The sequence below is a fragment of the Dryobates pubescens genome, chromosome 15, assembly GCF_014839835.1.
Source record: "Dryobates pubescens isolate bDryPub1 chromosome 15, bDryPub1.pri, whole genome shotgun sequence".
Lineage (NCBI taxonomy): Eukaryota > Metazoa > Chordata > Aves > Piciformes > Picidae > Dryobates > Dryobates pubescens.
In genome coordinates this window covers 23,057,651-23,077,068 of record NC_071626.1, presented here as the reverse complement: position 1 = coordinate 23,077,068, position 19,418 = coordinate 23,057,651, and the positions used below count along the sequence as shown (strand labels likewise).

The following is a 19,418-nucleotide window of genomic DNA, read 5'->3' as shown; positions in this document are numbered from 1 at the left end:
CACCTTACTATACAGTGTCCTGAACTCAGAAAAGCTTCACAAGGTAAAAAAAGGAAGTGATAATAAGCTAATTAAAATCCTGAATCTCACGTACATCATTTTTTTGCCCGTTCCCTTTCTCTCTCTCTCTGAAAAATGAGACTGCCACTCAGAGATCTTACCTTTGATTCCAAGTCCACCAAACTGACAGCTTTGTCATCCACTTGAAGAATCATATCTTGAGTCCACACTTTGCCTTTGGCATCCAGCAACTTCAGCTTTCTTATTCCATCATCTACTGTGATCATTGCCTCTTTTCGGTCCAGAACAAAGGTGGTCAAGTGCTAGAGCATGGGAAGTACATTTGGAAAAGAGTAACTGTAATTAACCCTCTTGCTCAGCAGTGTCAGTATTCATATTGCAAGGCAATACTAATAAAAGCACCTTCCTATATGACAGATCCCACCAGTAAGCTGTAAGAGAGGGTGTTCAGTTCACAATGTCATTTTAAGTCAACTGGTATTTGTAACTCTGGCATCTTCTGTCACTTCCTCACTACAGCGAGAGGTTAGACTTGAAGACATATTCTGACAGCTCCCAGGTATCAAAGCTGGAATTAAACCCTGACTATTTAATCATCTTTCCTGAAAAGTGAAAACCTGTCACTCTTGGCAAGCTGAAGCCAGGAAATGTCAGCTGAAGCTTCCCAGAAACACTTTGCCAACATACCTCCACCACCACCCTGACCTTCCAGAGCTGCCAGCTACCATGCTGATAGTGAACACAACGGGCTTGCTTCTGACTGAGATACCTTATGGACAGGCTAGTTACTTCTTTTATGTAGATCACAGCAGAAATGTAGTATACCAACTACTTTTGCCCACTAGCAACCTGGAATATTCTCCAGATTCATTTAATGGTGTAGAAATTAAGTAGTACCTCACAGACATCATAGAATGGTCTGGGTTGGAAGTGAACTCCGTAAGTCATCTAGTCTGACCTCCCTGAAGTAAGCAGGGGCATCCTCAACCAGATGAGATTGCCCTGACCAGCTTCACCTTGAATATCTCTAGGGATATGGCCCAAATCACCTCTCTGGGCAACCCATTCCAGAGTTCCACTACCTTCATGGTAAAGAACCTGTTCCTAACCTCCAATCTCAATCTGCTCTTCTCTAGGTTTGAAGTCATTCCTCTTCATCCTGTCACTGCAGGACTTTGTAAACAGTCTCTCTCTATCCCCTTTGCAGGCTCCCTTCAGGTACTGAATGAAAGGTTGGCATCAGGTCTCCCCAGAGCCATCTCTTCTCCAGGCTGCACACCCCCAGCTCCCTCAGCCTGTCTTCATAGCAGAGGTGGTCCAGCCCCCTGATCATTTTCATGGCCCTCCTCTGGACCTGCTCCATCAGGTCCATGTCCTCCCAGTATTGAGGGCTCCAGAGCTGGATGCAGTACTCCAGGTGAGTACAAAGTGGCAGAATCACTTGAACTAGCTTCCATGCCATTACAGTCCAGACAATTTTTCCTTCCACATGCCAACCATGCAAGAAAAACCCATAAAATTATTTGATTACATCCAGGACTAAATACAGCTGCACATTCTTATTGAAGACATGGTTATGTTCACTCAAGCTGAGCCACTTTTAATATATCTCTGCACATTTACCTTTTTTAATAACTTTGAAAATAAATTAAAAGAAGAAAGGAGTTTGCTTTCTTCTGCTGCAGGAGAACAGTACAGTAATGACAAACAAGTAAGCAGATAGCAGCAGCACATAATCAAAGTGCTTAAAAGAAATACAGTGAGCAATTCTTCACTGGCTACTCAGACAGGAATGCTTTGACTCCAAATACAAGTACTAATTTTTATGCTAGCAGAGTACCAAAACCATTATGAAGAGACCAAAGAAAAATAGACAGGCCATTAGAAATAATGTAAGTATTCATTTGCAAGCTGATCATCCAATGGAAGCACTTGAAATTAAGGCTCCTCTGCATATGATCTCACAATTAACAGCTAAATTAAACCCCAGCAAAAAGGAGATGAGAGTCTATGGCATTTGCAAGTCTTGTTTTAACCCATGAGTGACATCTGATGGTAATGGGAGAAAGTTTGTGCCAAAGTGCTTAACATGGGCACCCAGGCTTACCTTGCTAAACCACAGAATCATGTTTTAAATATATCTACTAGTGGATAAAATGTGACAGCAACATGCAGTCATTCTGCAAAGCAGCTCAAGACAGCAAATAACACACACAGCACTTCACAATGGGGAAGATTCTGCAGACAAAATATGTTTAACCACTGCATAGTAGATTCATTGGGGCTTTCAGGGGGTTCAGGCAGAAAGGGACCTGGGGGTACTGGTCAATAGTAGGCTGAACATGAGCCAGCAGTGTGCCCAGGTGGCCAAGAAGGCCAATGGCATCCTGGCCTGCATCAGGAACAGTGTGGCCAGCAGGAGCAGGGAGGTCATTGTGCCCCTGTACTCAGCACTGGTTAGGCCACACCTTGAGTACTGTGTGTTTAGGAAAGATGTTGAGTTGCTGGAATGTGTCCAGAGAAGGGCAACAAAGCTGGGGAGGGGTCTGGAGCACAGCCCTATGAGGAGAGGCTGAGGGAGCTGGGGTTGCTTAGCCTGGAGAAGAGGAGGCTCAGGGGAGACCTTCTTGCTGTCTACAACTCCCTGAAGGGAGGTTGTAGACAGGCAGAGGTTGGTCTCTTGTTCTGGTGCTGGGTGCCTGGGAGAAGAGGACACAGTCTCAAGCTGCACCAGGGGAGGTTTAGGCTGGATGTTAGGAAGAAGTTCTTCATAGAAAGAGAGATTGGCCATTGGAATGTGCTGCCCAGGGAGGTGGTAGAGTCACCATCACTGGAGGTGTTTAAGAAGAGACTGGATGGGGTGCCTGGTGCTATGGTTTAGTTGATTAGATGGTGTTGGGTAATGGGTTGGACTTGATGATCTCAAAGCTCTCTTCCAAACTGGTTAGTTCTATTCTATTCTAATGCTCAGCTCTGAATATTGTCACCTCTGCTGATTATAACTGATCGAAGTATTAATTGTAAATATCTTCCAGTGTGCCTCACCAACAGCACAGGAGTTTTTAGTTCTGCCTCATCCCTGCAACAAGCCAGGTTCAGAGCCAGGGCAGCACAACATGGTGAACTGAATGTTAGGAAATGTACCTTCACTGAAGGGGCTCTCAAACATTGGAATGGTCTGCCCAGGGCAGAGGTGGAGTCACTGCCCCAGGGTAGGTGCTGAGGAACTTGGTTTAGTGTTGACCCTTCAGTGCTAGGTCAAGGGTTGGATTGGATGAGCTTTGAGATCTCTTCCACCCTAGATGTATCCTGGGACTCTCTGAATTGATATCCCATTGAGAAGTGCTGTTTGCCACACTACACACAACTCGGCTCACATTCTTCTACATCAAATTTCATCTCATTATGGCAAAGCTATAGGATTTGAGACACTTCAGTGTAATCTGTTCTGAAGTGACCTTGGGCTGGCAGGGTATTTTGGAAGATGTACGTGCCTCCAAGCACATGTAGCCTCAAAAACCATGTAGGCAAAAATAGCTGTGTGTAACTGGAAGCTCTAAGTGGTACATCAGTCCTTGCCTTACCTCTACATGATACTGGGAAGTTTCGGATATGCTGCTGGCACTGTCTCGTGCATAATTCTTCCTTTGTTCTAGAGATGGGAGGAAAAGAAAGAATAGTTATTTATTCAACATCTTATCTTACTGTTTTAAATATTTCTCATGAGATATTTAAGACTAGTTGTACGTGTGAAAACAGAAGATGAGCTGTTGTTCCTTTCTGTATTTTGACAGGGAAAAAAAACCCTGAACCCTCAGCCTGCCACACAGGGTCCAGCACAAAGATCACATTGACATCGGTGATGCTAATAGAGAGCTGGTGGGTGCCAGTTGCCTCATCACAGTGAGTCAAGGCACTGGAGGGGAGCAGAGTTCTGACTGAAAATGCTTCATTGAGAAGCCTGATTATTCAATTCAGCTGTCTTGCCACTAGCATCAGCCTTACTGTGTCTGCATCAAAGTGCATGAAAGCAAAAGTATTTCCTGATATATGTACAATTCTCATATCAAATCTGCAAACCAACAAAGCCACACACAGAACAGACCAGAGTCATCATTTATTCCTTCCTAAAGTATCCCATTTGATGAGTTACATACATAGAAATATGCATGGAAAGGAGATAAAAACCAAACCAAACCAAAACCAGGAGAGAAATCCACACCAAATCTGGCTAAGCAGAAGTAATTTTTCAGCTAACAAAACACAATGCTGCAAAATCAGAACCATTCTTTGCCTTTTACTCTGTACATTAGATTAATATTAAACCAGGAGAGAAGGGAAGGGAACAAGAAAGATGAAAATGCAACATCTAATCAGCACCACAAAATAATGAATTTATTAGATAAACACTGAAAAAATATTTTCAGCTTGCATGGAAAAAATAAATTCAACATTTGGAAGGGTTTTAGTCTTTTTTCACTATAACTTAACTGCCTGATCTGGAACATCAGGAGCTTGGTCTAAAGAATAAAGTCACTAGATGGCACAGACAAATAAACTCAGCAAGTGGGCAATTCCTTTCCCTCCTTTTCACTAAATAACCCAATTCTGATCTTCCGTAGGCAGCTCAGTTTGGTTTGGTAGGAAAGTACCTGGTCCACATCCAGTATGCATCAGTTTACTCATACTTGGAGTGCTTGGGCTACAAAGATGATCCAAGAGCTGGAACACCTCTGCTATGAGGATAGGCTGAGGAAGTTGGGATTGTTTAGCCTAGGGAAGACTCCAGGGGAACCTCAGAGCTGCCTTCCAGTTCCTGAAGGGATCCTGCAGGAAGGCTGGAGAGGGACTTCTCCTAAAGGTGTGAAGCAATAGGATAAAGGGGAATGGTTTGAAGCTGAGGGAGAATAGATTTAGACTGGATCTTAGGAAGTTCTTCAGTATGAGGATGGTGAGACTCTGCAATACATTGCCCAGGGAGATTGTGGATGCCTCCTTCCTGGGGGTATTCATGGCCAGGCTGGACGAGGCCTTGAGCAGCCAAGTCTAGCTGAGAGGCATCCCTGCCTGTGGCAGGGAAGTTGGAGTCGAAGACTCTGAGGCCTCTTTCAACCTAAGCCATTCTATGATAGTTGGAGGCAAAAGTGTATGACTCTCTTGACAGGAAAATGCAAAATAGATGCTAACTAGTGCCAAGCACATGATCTGTCACAAAAGCCACACTGTAAAAGTCTTTTCTGTGAACAGGGTTTCTTTACACAAGAATTTCAGGTGCTGGGAAGACAGCAGTGCCCTCATTTTCAGAAGTCACTTGTTGAAGTATTCATCACCCTCTGTGACTCTTCAGTCACTGAAATTCCTCACTGGCTTGAAGCCTCCTTTCCCATGACAAACACCACTCATGCAACAGAGCCATCCCGCTGCAGTAAAGCAGATACTCAGCCTGCTTTAGCAAGAGAGGCGTGCAGTGCAATCAGCTTAATTCCAGAACACTGTGGATTACCAGAATAGTTAACTAGGTGCCTGGATATTTCAAAACAGATGTCTTACTTCCATTACAGATTATTCTGAAATCCCAGGGCAGAGGCTCTGCATCGATTCCAACTGTGTTATTTCTGCTTTTGCAGCATGTTGCTCAAAGTCGGTTTTGGGGTTGACTTTTTAACCACAACAGGCACCAGCACACAGGCACACCCCAACAAAACAGACAGTAAAGCAGCACTGCCTGCTTTGCTACCTTTCTTTTTTTGTTTGGATGATGATCTGAAGAAGTAAAGTCCGTCTGTTCCTAACAAAACAAGGGAATTAAAGAGCAGTATCTAGTTTAAGCCCACAGAATTATTTGCATCTCCAAAGGGATCATTTAACAGTCTTCTGTCATGGAGTGTAAATGATAGTTAAATGCTTTCCAGTAAGAAAGAATAAATGCTTTATAAAGAAAAAAAAAAAAGAACAATAAAAGTCACTTGTTTCAATTAACACTTTGTCAAACATTCTTTTTTGACTTTCAGTATTTCACTGTTCCTTTAGGTGAACAAAAATACCTTTTTTTTTTTTTAAATGATCTCAAATTGAACATAGAAAAGAAGTTTTACAGCCCTGCAAACAATAACTGCTGGAGAGGTTTTAAATAGGCAAAGACCTTCTGACATATGCAGAGGCTCCAAAAAGAATTAGAACACAGAGAATAAGTTTTAGCAGGAGATTCCTTGCGTGGCTTCACAGAAATTCTGGCCGGGGTTGAGACAGGAAGTCCAAAACCATTCATAACACTGATTAACACATCCTCTTCCACAGAGCAGAGCAGCACTCACAACAGACATGATGGCAAGCTTTTCAACACACTCTGGCATGGTGAGAACAATAGTGTTTACATAAGAGATAGAGCTTTTGGAACACTAATGAAGTCTACGGTGGCCTGTGCTTGAGAGGCTCTTCTTGGCTCCTAAGTTCTGCACTTTGAATTAGAGCAGAAAAGTAACAAGAACTTCAATAACATTGCCAATTAGCAGAAGTCAATCTGTGTTTGTGTTAATAAACAGGAAATAAAGAGAGGGCTCAGAGAAGACCTTAGTGTGGCTTTCCGGTATCTGAAGGGGGCCTACAAGAAAGCTGGGGAGGGACTTTTTAGGGTGTCAGGGAGTGATAGGACTGGGGGGAATGGAACAAAAGTAGAAATAGAAAGAAGTTCTTTACCATGAGGGTGGTGAGACACTGGCACAGGTTGCCCAGGGAGGTGGTGGAAGCCTCATGCCTAGACATTTTTAAGGCCAGGCTGGATATGGCTGTGAGCAACCTGCTGTAGTGTGAGGTGTCCCTGCCTATGGCAGGGGGGTTGGAACTAGATGATCCTTGAGGTCCCTTCCAATCCTAACAATTCTGTGATTCTATGGTGCCCACAACACCACCTGACAGTCCATACTGAGTTCAGCAGCTACTTCTCTTTACCCATTTACTATTTATAGTGCAGGTAAAACGATTATCAGAAACTTCTAGGTAGAATATTTCAGTTGGAAAGGATCATGTAGTCCAAGTGCCTGACCATTTCAGTGCTGACCAAAAGTTAAAGCATGGTATTAAGGGAACAGTCCAAATGAGTTTTAAACACTGACAGGTACAGGGCACCAAACACTGCTTCTTGTTACCCTATAGGCTCTTCTACCAAAAACTGGTACAACATATGGCACTTATGCAGACTTCGAGTCTACCTTTTCTGGGAATCCAAGAAACTGATGCAATCTAAACCCTGCAGTGAAGAATGCAAACTAAAAGTGAAGAGACTTCCAAGTCTTGTTCCAGTGACAGAACAAACCAAAAAAAAAGGGAAGCAGGCTCTTAATTACTCCTTAGTGATGCAACTTTTATGTGGTTTTGGATGAGCTAACAAGTAGCCTACAGCAACTGTGGATGTTGTCAACAATGTTATAGATGAGTTGGGAGCAGATCCTATGAGTAACTGCTCCATCCTAGAATTATTCACTCATCAAACTAGATATTCTAATAAGTACTTCAGGCAAAGTCCTTTCACTATTTCTGGAAGCTTTCTTTGTTTTTCAGCCTCTTTGCAAGTCAATATTTAGAAACTGGGCCTCCTAGTCCCCACAGGTTCAACCCAGCTGCTTGTCACCTAGACTCCCTCAGAGATGGTGGTTTTTTTTAGCTGGCTGACCCCACTCTTCTGTTCATTTATTAAGCTGTCTTTCTCGTGAACCATCAGGTTTTTTCCTGGTTTTGCTCTTCTCTCCCCCACCCTGCTGCAGGGAGGAGACAGAGGGAATGACCAAGCAAGCAACTTATTTGCTGGCTGGAGTCAAAACCAGACACTGAAAAAAAGAAAATGTTTTGTATGCTCCATTTCACCTTCCTAATCATCACCATCAACTGCATCCTCTTGAAGGTCCTTTCATGCATGAAGGGAGCTACTGAAGGTAAAGTGAAATTGTGTAACAAAGACTTCCAGATAGAATCTATACAACTACCAAAGGATGAATAAAACTCTCATACTATTGATTTTTTTCTATTTACTCTACTTACTGCAGCTTTTACATCCAAATACAGCGCAGCCTTAATGTCACAGCTAGCTCAAATCCTGCTGGTATGTTGCACACAATTTATCTGAAGTTTTTTTCCTCTGATAAAGGGGGAGGGGGTGAAGGATCATGGCAGGAGACACTTAATTCCTAATCACCCTCTATAGCAAATGCAACCCAGAGAAATGTGAGCACAATAAAATCTTTAACCACACAAAGGCAGTAAACTCAAAAGCAGCACAGCATTTCACTCACAGGTCCTGACTATAAGATCTACTACCTGTTAAACCTTCCAAAGGAACAGAAACATTGACGGACAGAAATTAATACTCTTCCCATATGCTACTGCTAGTCATGACTCTGAACTTCCTGTATTCCCCAACCACCAGAAATGGGCCACATTTCCAATTTCAAAATGATGTTAAAGCCTACTGATTTCATAACATTTTTGGAAGCATCCAAAACACAAAAACCAACCTCTAAACCAAAGACTTCCAGCCAAGTCAGCAAAACACTACTAGACAGTAGACAACACAGACAGGATTCGAGTTCACCATCATTCATTCGTTTTCTTCCTTGCCTTCATTACGAACTCTGTGCTTTCCATCCAGTTCCACCTGTGAAGGGCCATTAATGCCTTGGAAAAGTAACAATTCCCACAGTTTAAGACAAAACCAGCAGTGTGGCCAAAGGCCCACTGAGGCAGGGCTACGAGCAGAAACTGACACAGCTACCAGAATCCTGCCTCGCCCATTTTCAAACCGGAACAGGGCGCAGCAATATGGCAAATTAGAAAGCTGCTCCATAAACTCTACCATGGCCCAGCTCTGTGTCACTGTCCAGAAGACCACACAGAGAAATCTATCACAGCAAAAGAAATCTAATTCTTTCTAGAATCAATAAGGTTGGAAAAGACCTCAGAGATCATCAAGTCCAACCTGTCACCCAACACCTCATGACTACTAAACCATGGCACCAAGTGCCACATCCAAACCCCTCTTCAACACCTCCAGGGATGATGACTCCACCATCCCTGGGCAGCACATTCCAACGGCCAATCTCTCTTTCTGGGAAGAACTTCTTCCTAACATCCAGTCTAAACTTCCCCTGGCACAGCTTGAGACTGTGTCCTCTTGTTCTGGTGCTGGTTGCCTGGGAGAAGAGACCAACCCCCACCTGGCTACAACCTCCCTTCAGGTAGTTGTAGAGAGCAATAAGGTCACCCCTGAGCCTCCTCTCCTCCAGGCTAAACAACCCCAGCTCCCTCAGCCTCTCCTCATAGGGCTATACTTGAGGCCTCTCCCCACCCTCATTGCCCTTCTCTGGACACGCTGAAGTGTCTCAATGTCCTTTGTAAACTGAGGAGCCCAGAACTGGACACAGGACTCAAGGTGTGGCCTGACCAGTGCTGAGTACAGGGCACAATGAAAAAAATTATCTAAGTAGGGGAAAATTTTATCATAAGCAAAAGAGCTCAGGCTGGGGATAAACAGTTGACCTGATGCACACGTGGTGCTGATTAGGGCCATGATGCCTTTAGACACAACAGTTTTTTGCTTCCTGAAAGCCTAACAGAAACAAAGAAACAATGCCTGAATTTCCACCAGTGTCTTACAAATAACTGCATGGGCCAGATATATTAAATGTTATCAGTGCTATAGTTATGATAACACTAAGAAGGGCAATGCTGGATCCCATCTGACCCTTCCACAGCCAAATTGGAAAATGTCTGTGCAGTGTGCAAAGAGAGGAAGCTCTGGAATCCAATGGCACTCTACGTGGACACAGATTAAGAGCCTCTTCCAGAGAAGAGCAACAAAGCTGGTGAGGGGTTTGGAGCACAGCCCTATGAGGAGTGGCTGAGGGAGCTGGGGTTGCTTAGCCTGGAGAAGAGGAGGCTCAGGGGAGACCTTCTTGCTCTCTACAACTCCCTGAAGGGAGGTTGTAGCCAGGTGGGGGCTGATCTCTTCTCCCAGGCAATCAGCACCAGAACTACAGGACACAGTATCAAACTGCACCAAGGGAGGCTTAGGCTGAATGTTAGGAAGAAATTCTTCCCAGCAAGAGAGATTGGCCATTGAAATGTGTTGCCCAGGGAGGTGGTGGAGTCACCATCACTGAAGTGTTTCAAAAGACCCTGAATGAGGCACTTAGTGCCACGGTTTAGTTGCTTAGATGGTGTTGGATTGGATAGGTTGGACTTGATGATCTCAAAGGTCTATTTCCAACCTGGTTAATTTTGTATTCTGTCCCAGGAATCCTGGAGTGACAGTACAGACCATTACCACACAAGCAGAAAAGCTCAATGGTTAGTTTACTACCATGCATTTGGGCTTTGCAATGGGCTAATTGCTGACACTCTTTTAGGAATGGACTGCAGAAAATGAAAAAACTGTAGCTGAAACTGAGAGCAAAGTGCAGAAGAAGTGACATACACCCAGGAGAAAGGCCAAAACTTGAGTTCAAAACAACTCTCACTTTCAGGGGAGCAAACACAATGACTTTTGGAGGTTTATGCCACAAGTTTCTCCCTGAGGGCTATACAGGACTAGCTACAAAGGCAAGTGTATAGTTTAGGAGTCAATTGTCATTTTAATTCATGTAAGTATCAAATAAAACAAGCATGGTACATGGATGGCTTCTTCTAACAAACCTGTCTGCCTAGTCTATGATCTGCTTGTGATTTCCTTGAATTTGTTGCACTAAAGCTCTTGTTCTGAGAGAGGTATTTGAGCAATGCAAAAATGCACAGGCAGCTTCACTGCCAGCCCCAACTGCACCCAACCACAGGCGTGAGAGTATAAACACAACGTATAGAATCATAGAATCAACAGGGCTGGAAAAGACCTCAGTGATCATCAAGTCCAACCTGTCACCCAAGACCTCATGACTACTAGACCATGGCATCAAGTGCCACATCCAATCCCCTCTGGAATACCTCCAGGGATGGTGACTCCACCACCTCCCTGGGCAGCACATTCCAACGGCTAACAACTCTGTGTGAAGAACTTTCTCCTCACCTTGAGCACTGGAAGGCTGCTCTAAGGTCTCCCCAGAGTCACCTTTTCCCCAGGTTGAACAGCCCCAACAATCATAGCCTGTCCCTATAGGGGAGGTGCTCTGACCAGCTCCAACAGTTATATGTCCTTCTTATGCCTCGGGGCACTAGAACCAGAGGCACTGCTCCAGGTGGGTCTCAAAAGAGCAGAGCAGAGGGGTAGAATCACCTCCCTCGTCCTGCTGGTCACACTTCTTTTGCTGGAGCCCAGGACATGGTTGCCTTGTGGGCTGCAAGAGCACATAGCCTGATCAGGTTGAGTTTATTGTCAACTGAAGCCCTCAAGTCCTTCCACTCAAGACGGCTCTTGAGGCACTCCTCACTGAGCCTGGATTTGTGCCTGGGATTGCCCCAGCCCAGTGTGAAGACAATTTTAGTAACATCTTTTAGACTAAAAAAAATGGACTGAACCACTAGCTCACTACTCTTGAGGAATGGGACTGCTCCACACCATGTCACTTGCTGGCAAGCCACCAGCACAGCCCTGTCTATTGGTGCCAACCTGACACCGCACATCTCCTGGCAAGCAGAGCTGCAGAAGACAGATGGGGAGGCTGATGCTAGAACAACAGACGACAGTACAAGCCAAAACCCATTTCAGATGGAAAGATTGGGAAGTAAACAATAAAGTAAATCCCTTAAGAATGTGCAGGGGGCACCTTCCCTCCCAGTTCAGTGAGAGATTGATCATGCAGACAGAAAACAGTTCATTGAAGGATGGAAATCAGTGAAAGCACAGGAATTATGTAACACAGCAGACAAGGTAGCTGTAAGGAAGGTTTTCTATCAGGTAACCACCTCAGAGAGAGTGACAGCTCCAGCCTAGTTTAACTGAACTATCTGTAACATCAATAGAACTCCAGCCTCCTTTCCCAGTGGCACTGTGGCCAACCTTCTGCCTGATGATCGAAGGACTGAACAGTCACAAATCACCTTAGCACTGGGCCTCGAGATAAATTTCATGCCTAAGACATACCTGTGTGCACACATACACACAGACACCTAATTATTAATGTCAATAACAATTAGTATTACTTAGTCTTTACTGTGGAGGAAACTGAGTTCAAGATCAAGTGGTCACATAGGAGCAGAGGTATCATCTTCACTTGTTGATACCCACTGCTATGTGATTTAGTCCAAACAGCACTCAAAAGTTGTCCCAGAAAAGATTTTTGCCATACTCTAAGCATTACATTGCCACATTTTATCAAAACAAAGAAACAAAAAAGTATGTTTTATTTACAGCAATATTATAGAATAGAATAGACCAGACCAGGTTGGAAGAGACCTTCAAGATCATCGCATCCAACTCATGATCCAACGCCATCTAATCAACTAACCCACGGCACCAAGCACCCTAGCAAGTCTTCTCCTGAACACCTCCAGTGATGGTGACTCCACCACCTCCCCGGGCAGCCCATTCCAATGGGCAATCACTCTGTGTAGAACTTCCTCCTAACCTCCAGCCTAAACCTCCCCTGGCACAGCTTGAGACTGTGTCCTCTTGTTCTGGTGCTGGTTGCCTGGGAGAAGAGACCAATCCCCAGCTGTCTACAACCTCCCTTCAGGTAGTTGTAGAGAGCAAGAAGGTCTCCCCTGAGCCTCCTCTTCTCCAGGCTAAGCAACCCCAGCTCCCGCAGCCTCTCCTCACAGGGCTTGTGCTCCAAACCCCTCCCCAACTTCCTTGCCTTTCTCTGGACATGTTCCAGCAAGTCAACATCTTTCCTAAACTGAGGGGCCCAGAACTGGACACAGGACTCAAGGTGTGGCCTAACCAGTGCAGCATATAGGGAGAGAATGACCTCCCTGCTCCTGCTGGCCACACTGTTCCTGATGCAAGCCAGGATGCCATTGGCCCTCTTGGCCACCTGGGCACACTGCAGGCTCAGTACCCCCAGGTCCCTCTCAGCCTGGCTGCTCTCCAGCCACTCTGACCCCAGCCTGTAGCACTGCATGGGGTTGTTGTGGCCAATGTGCAGAACCTGACACTTGGATGTGTTCAATCTCATGCCGTTGGACTCTGCCCATCTGTCCAGCCTGTCGAGGTCCCTCTGCAGAGCCTCTCTACCCTCCAGCAGATCAACTCCTGCCCCCAGCTTGGTGTCGTCAGCAAATTTACTCAATGCCCTCATCCAGATCATCAATGAAGATGTTAAAGAGCATGGGGCCCAGCACTGATCCCTGGGGCACACCACTAGTGACTGGCCGCCAGCTGGCTGTGGCACCATTCACCACCACTCTCTGGGCTCGGCCCTCCAGCCAGTTCCTAACCCATCACAGTGTGCTCCCATCCAAGCCATGGGCTGACAGCTTGGCCAGGAGCTTGCTGTGGGGGACAGTGTCAAAGGCCTTGCTGAGGTCCAGGTAGTATATTATAATATATTATTCAAACAAGTGACTCAATTAAATACATCAGCTTTATTTACATAAATAAAGCATGTACATTTCATGTATAGAAAATAAAATGTAGCCCAAAAAACCCCTAAGGCATCTCCAGTCTGCTTTGTACACTTTCAGTCTCGTGGAACCCAAAATGCTTACACTGGTCATTAATTTTAAATCAATGATAAATTAAATATTTCATAACAAGCATTTGAATGCATCTTAATTCCAGAATCACTGAACAGTTTCCTGCCCTCTTTGGGACAGCTTCCACAAAAATCCCTATCATCATGAGGGAAGAAAAGACCTACATGGGATGAAGCAGAACAGTGATCTGGTTGCTGAAATTAAAGAGGGTTTTTCTTCCACCTTAAATTTAATAAAAGTCTTAGATGTTCTCCTTGTTTTCTCCAGTTCATACATGTGGTGATGCTGACAGCCTAATTCTTTATGCATGCAAAACAGAGCAGCAGCAATAAAACGTGCAAACTCCTCTCGAAAAGCTGTGGCAATATATCTTCACTTGGACCTCCAGGATAATTGAGTTCTACTTTGTTCAGTTCCTGGCAACTGCAACTACAGCTTTGTGATATATCTACCAGCAGTGGAAGTGAACCAAGAGCAACAATTCATCTACAGGAGCCATCAGGCAGCAGTTTTATGGCAAGTATTTTCAATTAGTACTTCAATTATGTATTTGAGCAATAAAAAGCTGTTTACCATTATACACACCTCAAATTTACTCACTTCTCCTCATCTTGCACTGATGTACAACTATCCCATCATCTTTCATATGAAAAAGCTCAGCGAGGTAGTATTTTTTAAGCCCATAAAGGACCAGTCCAGTTCTGGGATCCTCAATTTAAGAAGTATATTAAGACACTCAAACGTGTCCAGAGAAGGTGGGAAGAGGTCTGGAGCACAGCCCTGTGAGGAGAGGCTGAGGGAGCTGGGGTTGTTTAGCCTGCAGAAGAGGAGGCTTAGAGGAGACCTTGCTGCCTGCAACTACCTGAAGGGAGGTTGTAGCCAGGTGGAGGTTGGTCTCTTCTTCCAGGCAAGCAGCACCAGAACAAGAGGACACAGTCTCAAGCTGTGCCAGGGGAGGTTTAGGCTGGAGGTGAGGAGAAACTTCTTCAAAGAAAGAGCTATTGGCCACTGGAATGTGCTGCCCAGGGAGGTGGTGGAGTCAGCATCCCTGGAGGTGTTCAAAAAGGGACTGAACGTGGCACTTGAAACCATTGTTTAGTAGTCATGAGTTGTTAGGTGATAGGTTGGACTTGATGATCTCTGAGGTCTTTTCCATCCTTATTGATTCTATGGTAGTTAAAAACACTCATTGATACTGCCATGCTGTTCAAAATGTTTACTCTTGGAAAAAAATGAGGATGATGATATTAAACAAATAAATAAAGCCAAATGCTCTCATGCCTGGTTTAGTTGAGGATGTCCCTCCTGACTGTGGGGAGGTTGGACTAGATGACCTTTGGTGGTCCTTTCTGGCCTGGACCACTTAATGGTTCTATGATAATGTCTCAACAAGAAATATCTGCTAAGACTTTTTCCTCAGTGTCTCTTGTTGGGTTTTGCTACCCCCCACTACTCCTGTCAACACATGCAATTGTTTTGTTGAGTGGACCCATACAGGATGCAGATATCACTGTTTAAAATGATCACTTCAGAACTTTCGTCAGTTGCAGTTCCTGCCTTTATTGCTATGTTAAGTGACTGGCTTTTGTAGCATACCACTAAAAATGATACATTTAAACTCAGAATGATTCACATGTTTTTCTTTGTTGCTTTTTCAGGGAAGCTAGGAATCCCTAATCTCCTTTGTTAGGGTTTTAGCCTCGTTGATTTTGAAGCAGTTTGAAAGCTGATGAGGTAACCAACAGAATAAAGCACTTCTTGTGCTCCTGAGTGAGTAACCAAACTTGAGGTCAGTAGGGTATCCTTCCAAGAGCAAACTTAACACTGATCTACTGCTACAATGCATCCTTCCATTGCTGCCTCAACCCCTGAGGTCACTTCCAGCCATCACCCCACCCAAAACAGAAGAGAGAAAAGTTTAGTTACTACTAAGGATGTTGCAGTTGTTAGCCACTGCCCTTTGAGCTCTCCAGTTTGTTAACCTGCAGAAGAAGTGGCAAATGCAACAAGGGAGAGCAGGCTCTGAGGTGTGAGTGGTCCTGCACAGGACTGGATTCCAACTGGAAACCTCCTTCTTCCAGGCTCATCAGTGGTGCTTTCAAAAAGGTATTTAACAACTGGCCCAGATTTACACATCAGAATGACTCTCAGCCTCTTTGCTGGTTGTATTTCCATTAGCAGCACAGCTATCAATAGGACATATTCATAGTGGAGGTGTATGACCAGGAAGTACTGCAACTTGGCTGGCAAGGACTATGACTATATTCTGCCCCCACAATGATTTGGCCATGGCCTAGAGAGCAGCATATATACAGCCAAGACAAATGCTTGCATTAGCAGCTGGTAAACACTTTAGGCATTTGTAAGTGACATCACATTTGACATTCACAAAGCCTGTTGAAAGTAGGAGGCAAAAGAAGGACTCCAAACCCCTTATATCAAATTTCATTTCCACTCAATCCTTGTGTCAAACAAGAACAATATTGTAAATTCCTTTACTGCTAGCAGAGGATAAAGCTGGGGGAGGTGCAGGTCATGAATAAAACCCAGAGCACAGCTAGACCCCCAAACGCCTTCTCTCTGGTACACAACTTAGCTACAGAATCACAGACTGTTAGAGGTTGGAAAGGACATCGAAGGATCATCCAGTCCAACTCTCCTGCCAGAGCAGGATCACCTAGAGCAGATCACACAGGAACACATCCAGGTGAGTTTTGAGTATCTCCAGAGAGGGAGACTCCACAGCCCCCCTGGGCAGCCCGTGCCAATGTTCTGTCACACTCACAGGGAAAAAAAGTTTTCCTCATATTTCCATGCAACTTCCTATGCCTCAGCTTCCACCACTGCCCCTTGTGCTGGCATTGGGCATCACCCAGCAGAGCCTGCCTCCATCCTCCCAGCACTCACCCTGAACATCTTTATCAACATGAATGAGGTCACCTCTTAGTCTCCTCCTCTCCAAGCTAAAGAGCCCTCAGCTCCCTCAGGCTCTCCTCATGAGGAAGATGTTCCACTCCTTAATCATTTTTGTGGCTCTGGGCTGGCCTCTTTCAAGCAGTGCCCTGAGGTCCTTCTTGAGCCGAGGGGGATCACTTCAAGTTTTGTGACAAATGCTTCATACATTCCTGCCTTAAAAATCAGCAGGTGTGAGTTCTCTGCTTAGGAAACCATGAAAACATTTTCTAGCTCAGTTAGTTTTGCTAGGGGAAAAAACAGCAACTTTGTTCTTTAATTTTGTTGACATATGCACCCACATGTATGCACACACTTTTCCAGTTTTACATGCATTAAATATTTCCACCACATCACAGTCAATATTTGAACAACAATTTCAATGCAAACATTTAGAGACTTAATGCTGCCTTACCATAAAGAGCTTTTGCACTTGTTCTTGAATTCTGCTCCCTCTCTGCCTGAGAAAACGTTGGGGAGCCATAGCCACTGCAAGAAAACATTTCCAAGTTAACTTCTGTAGAGATGCATTTGCCACACAGAAAGAGGCATTGAAAACAAACCCCTCCCCTTATGTAGGGCTACACGTACCTATGACAGTACTGACAGAGACAATGACCCTGGGGATTTGCTCTGCACCATGAGTACAATGAAGCACGCCTCACGTAGGCTGGGAGCCCTTTGGAGCTCTCTTTTGTTACGTGAATACAACATCACACACAAGGGGTGTGTGGCATGCATATAAATACTATTCTAATGTAAATAATGAAGATCAGAGAATTGTCTGGATTGGAAGGGACCTCAAGGATCATCCAGTTCTATCCCCCCATGCCATGGGCAGGGACACCTCACACTACAGCAGGTTGCTGAGACACATCCAAGCCTGACTTTAAAAACCTCCAGGGATGGGGCTTCTACCATCTTCCTGGGCAACCTGTGCCAGTTTTTCACCACCCTCATGGGGAAGAACTTCTTCCTACCACCTAATCTGAATCCTAGTTTTGCTCCATTTCTCCTAGTCCTATCACTACTTGACATCCTAAAAAGTCCCTCCCCAGCTTTCTTGTAGCCCCCTTCAGGCACTGGAAGGCCACAATTAGGTCTCCTTGGAGCATTCTCCTCTCCAGACTGAACAACCTCAACTCTCTCAGTCTGTCTCCGTAGGAGAAGAGCTCCAGCCCTCTGCTCATCCTCATGGCCCTTTTCTGGACACATTCCAGTACATCCAGATCTTTCTAGTAATAGGGGCTCCATAACTGCACTAATAATAACAACAACTATAGCAAAGGCTTGGTAGGATTTTTAGTTGCTTCATTTTTTGTTTGTTCTCTATATTTTTTTTCTGCATACACAATTGTAATATATATGTAATTATAACTGCTTTCATAAGAGACTTAAAAGGACTATTATTGCCTACAACAAATGAAAAGGCAATCCAGCTTCCTTCTAACAAGAATGAGTCGTGTACAAAGTCACTTTATGGGGACAACAATATGAGAAGCAGATGACAGCACAGATGCCTGCACCATACAGGAACACAGTTCGATGGCAGCAGCTTAGGTCAGTACTCATTAGAGCTGTGAATGAGCCAAGTGCCATGCTTCTGATGCAGGGAGCATCCTCTTATCTTAGGCAAGGTAACACTTTCAGGTAACAGCTGTGCAGTTCTGTTTACAGGGCGGCCTCATCTTTTATGGATAAAAACACATTCACTCAAAGCTAACCTGAAACATCTCAGGCACACAGAGGCCTCTGTAAATAATACAATAAGTATGTTATGGCCACAGCAATTCCTTTTTCTGTTCCAGATGATTCCATTCAGGAATGCAGCACGATTCTTACACTGACACAAAACAAAAACCACAAATAAAATAAATCAGCCAGATGACAGCTGTCAGTTTGGTTACATGGTTTGGAAGCTGCACAGCCCTCCACAGAAATTGCCTTTGTGCTATTCCAATGGGATCTACTAATTATAATGGCATCTGAAATGGAAAGTGTGACAAGAAGATACAACATTATGTTTGTCCCTAAAAGGAAAAATCCAAGGCATAACCTTACTTCATTTGAGGAAAATAACTTCCGTATCCACCAGGAGGGGTGTTTGAGATATGTCCATTCATCCTGGTGTCACTTACTGAGGGAAACAATCTGGGAAAAGAAACAACAGCATGTGAATTGAAGTCATACAATCAAAGAATCAATAAGGTTGGAAAAGACCTCAGAGATCATCAAGTCCAACCTGTCACCCAAGACCTCATGACTAACTAAACCATGCAACCAATCACCCCATCCAGTATCTTCCTAAAACCTCCAGTGATGGTGACTCCACCACCTCCCTGGGCAGCACATTCCTAGGGCCAATCTCTATTTCTGTGAAGAATTTCTTTCCAACATCCAGCCTAAACCTCCCCTGGCACAGCTTGAGACTGTGTCCTCTTGTTCTGGCACTGATTGCCTGGGAGAAGAGACCAATCCCCACCTGGCTAAAACCTCCCTTCAGGTAGTTGTAGAGAGCAAGAAGGTCTCCCCTGAGCCTCCTCTTCTCCAGGCTAAGCAACCCCAGCTCCCTCAGCCTCTCCTCACAGGGCTGTGCTCAAGGCCTCTCCCCAGCTTCATTACCCTTCTCTGGACAAATTCAAGAGTCTCAATGTCCTTTTTAATTGAGGGGCCCAGAACTGGACACAGGACTCAAGGTGTGGCTTAACCAGTGCTGAGTACAGGGGCACAATGACCTCCCTGCTCCTGCTGGCCGCACTGTTCCTGATGCAGGCCAGGATGCCATTGGCCCTCTTGGCTGCCTGGGCACACTGCAGGCTCATGTTCAG

General features: G+C 44.8%; 1 protein-coding gene across 2 annotated transcripts in view; it reads right to left on the bottom strand.

The window, feature by feature from the left end:
* The window catches only part of EPS8 (epidermal growth factor receptor pathway substrate 8), a 71,696-nt gene extending 52,960 nt beyond the window's left edge, over positions 1 to 18,736 (bottom strand). For both annotated transcript variants that reach the window (XM_054167821.1, XM_009902793.2), the window contains exons 1-4: positions 18,652 to 18,736; positions 17,006 to 17,079; positions 3,606 to 3,673; positions 162 to 323 (exon numbers count right to left, since the gene is read on the bottom strand). In XM_054167821.1, the coding sequence (XP_054023796.1) occupies positions 162 to 323; positions 3,606 to 3,673; positions 17,006 to 17,079; positions 18,652 to 18,713 (366 nt within the window). In that variant the 5' untranslated portion in view covers positions 18,714 to 18,736. The remainder of the gene's footprint in view (positions 1 to 161; positions 324 to 3,605; positions 3,674 to 17,005; positions 17,080 to 18,651) is intronic.
* Between the last annotated feature and the right edge of the window lie 682 nt (positions 18,737 to 19,418).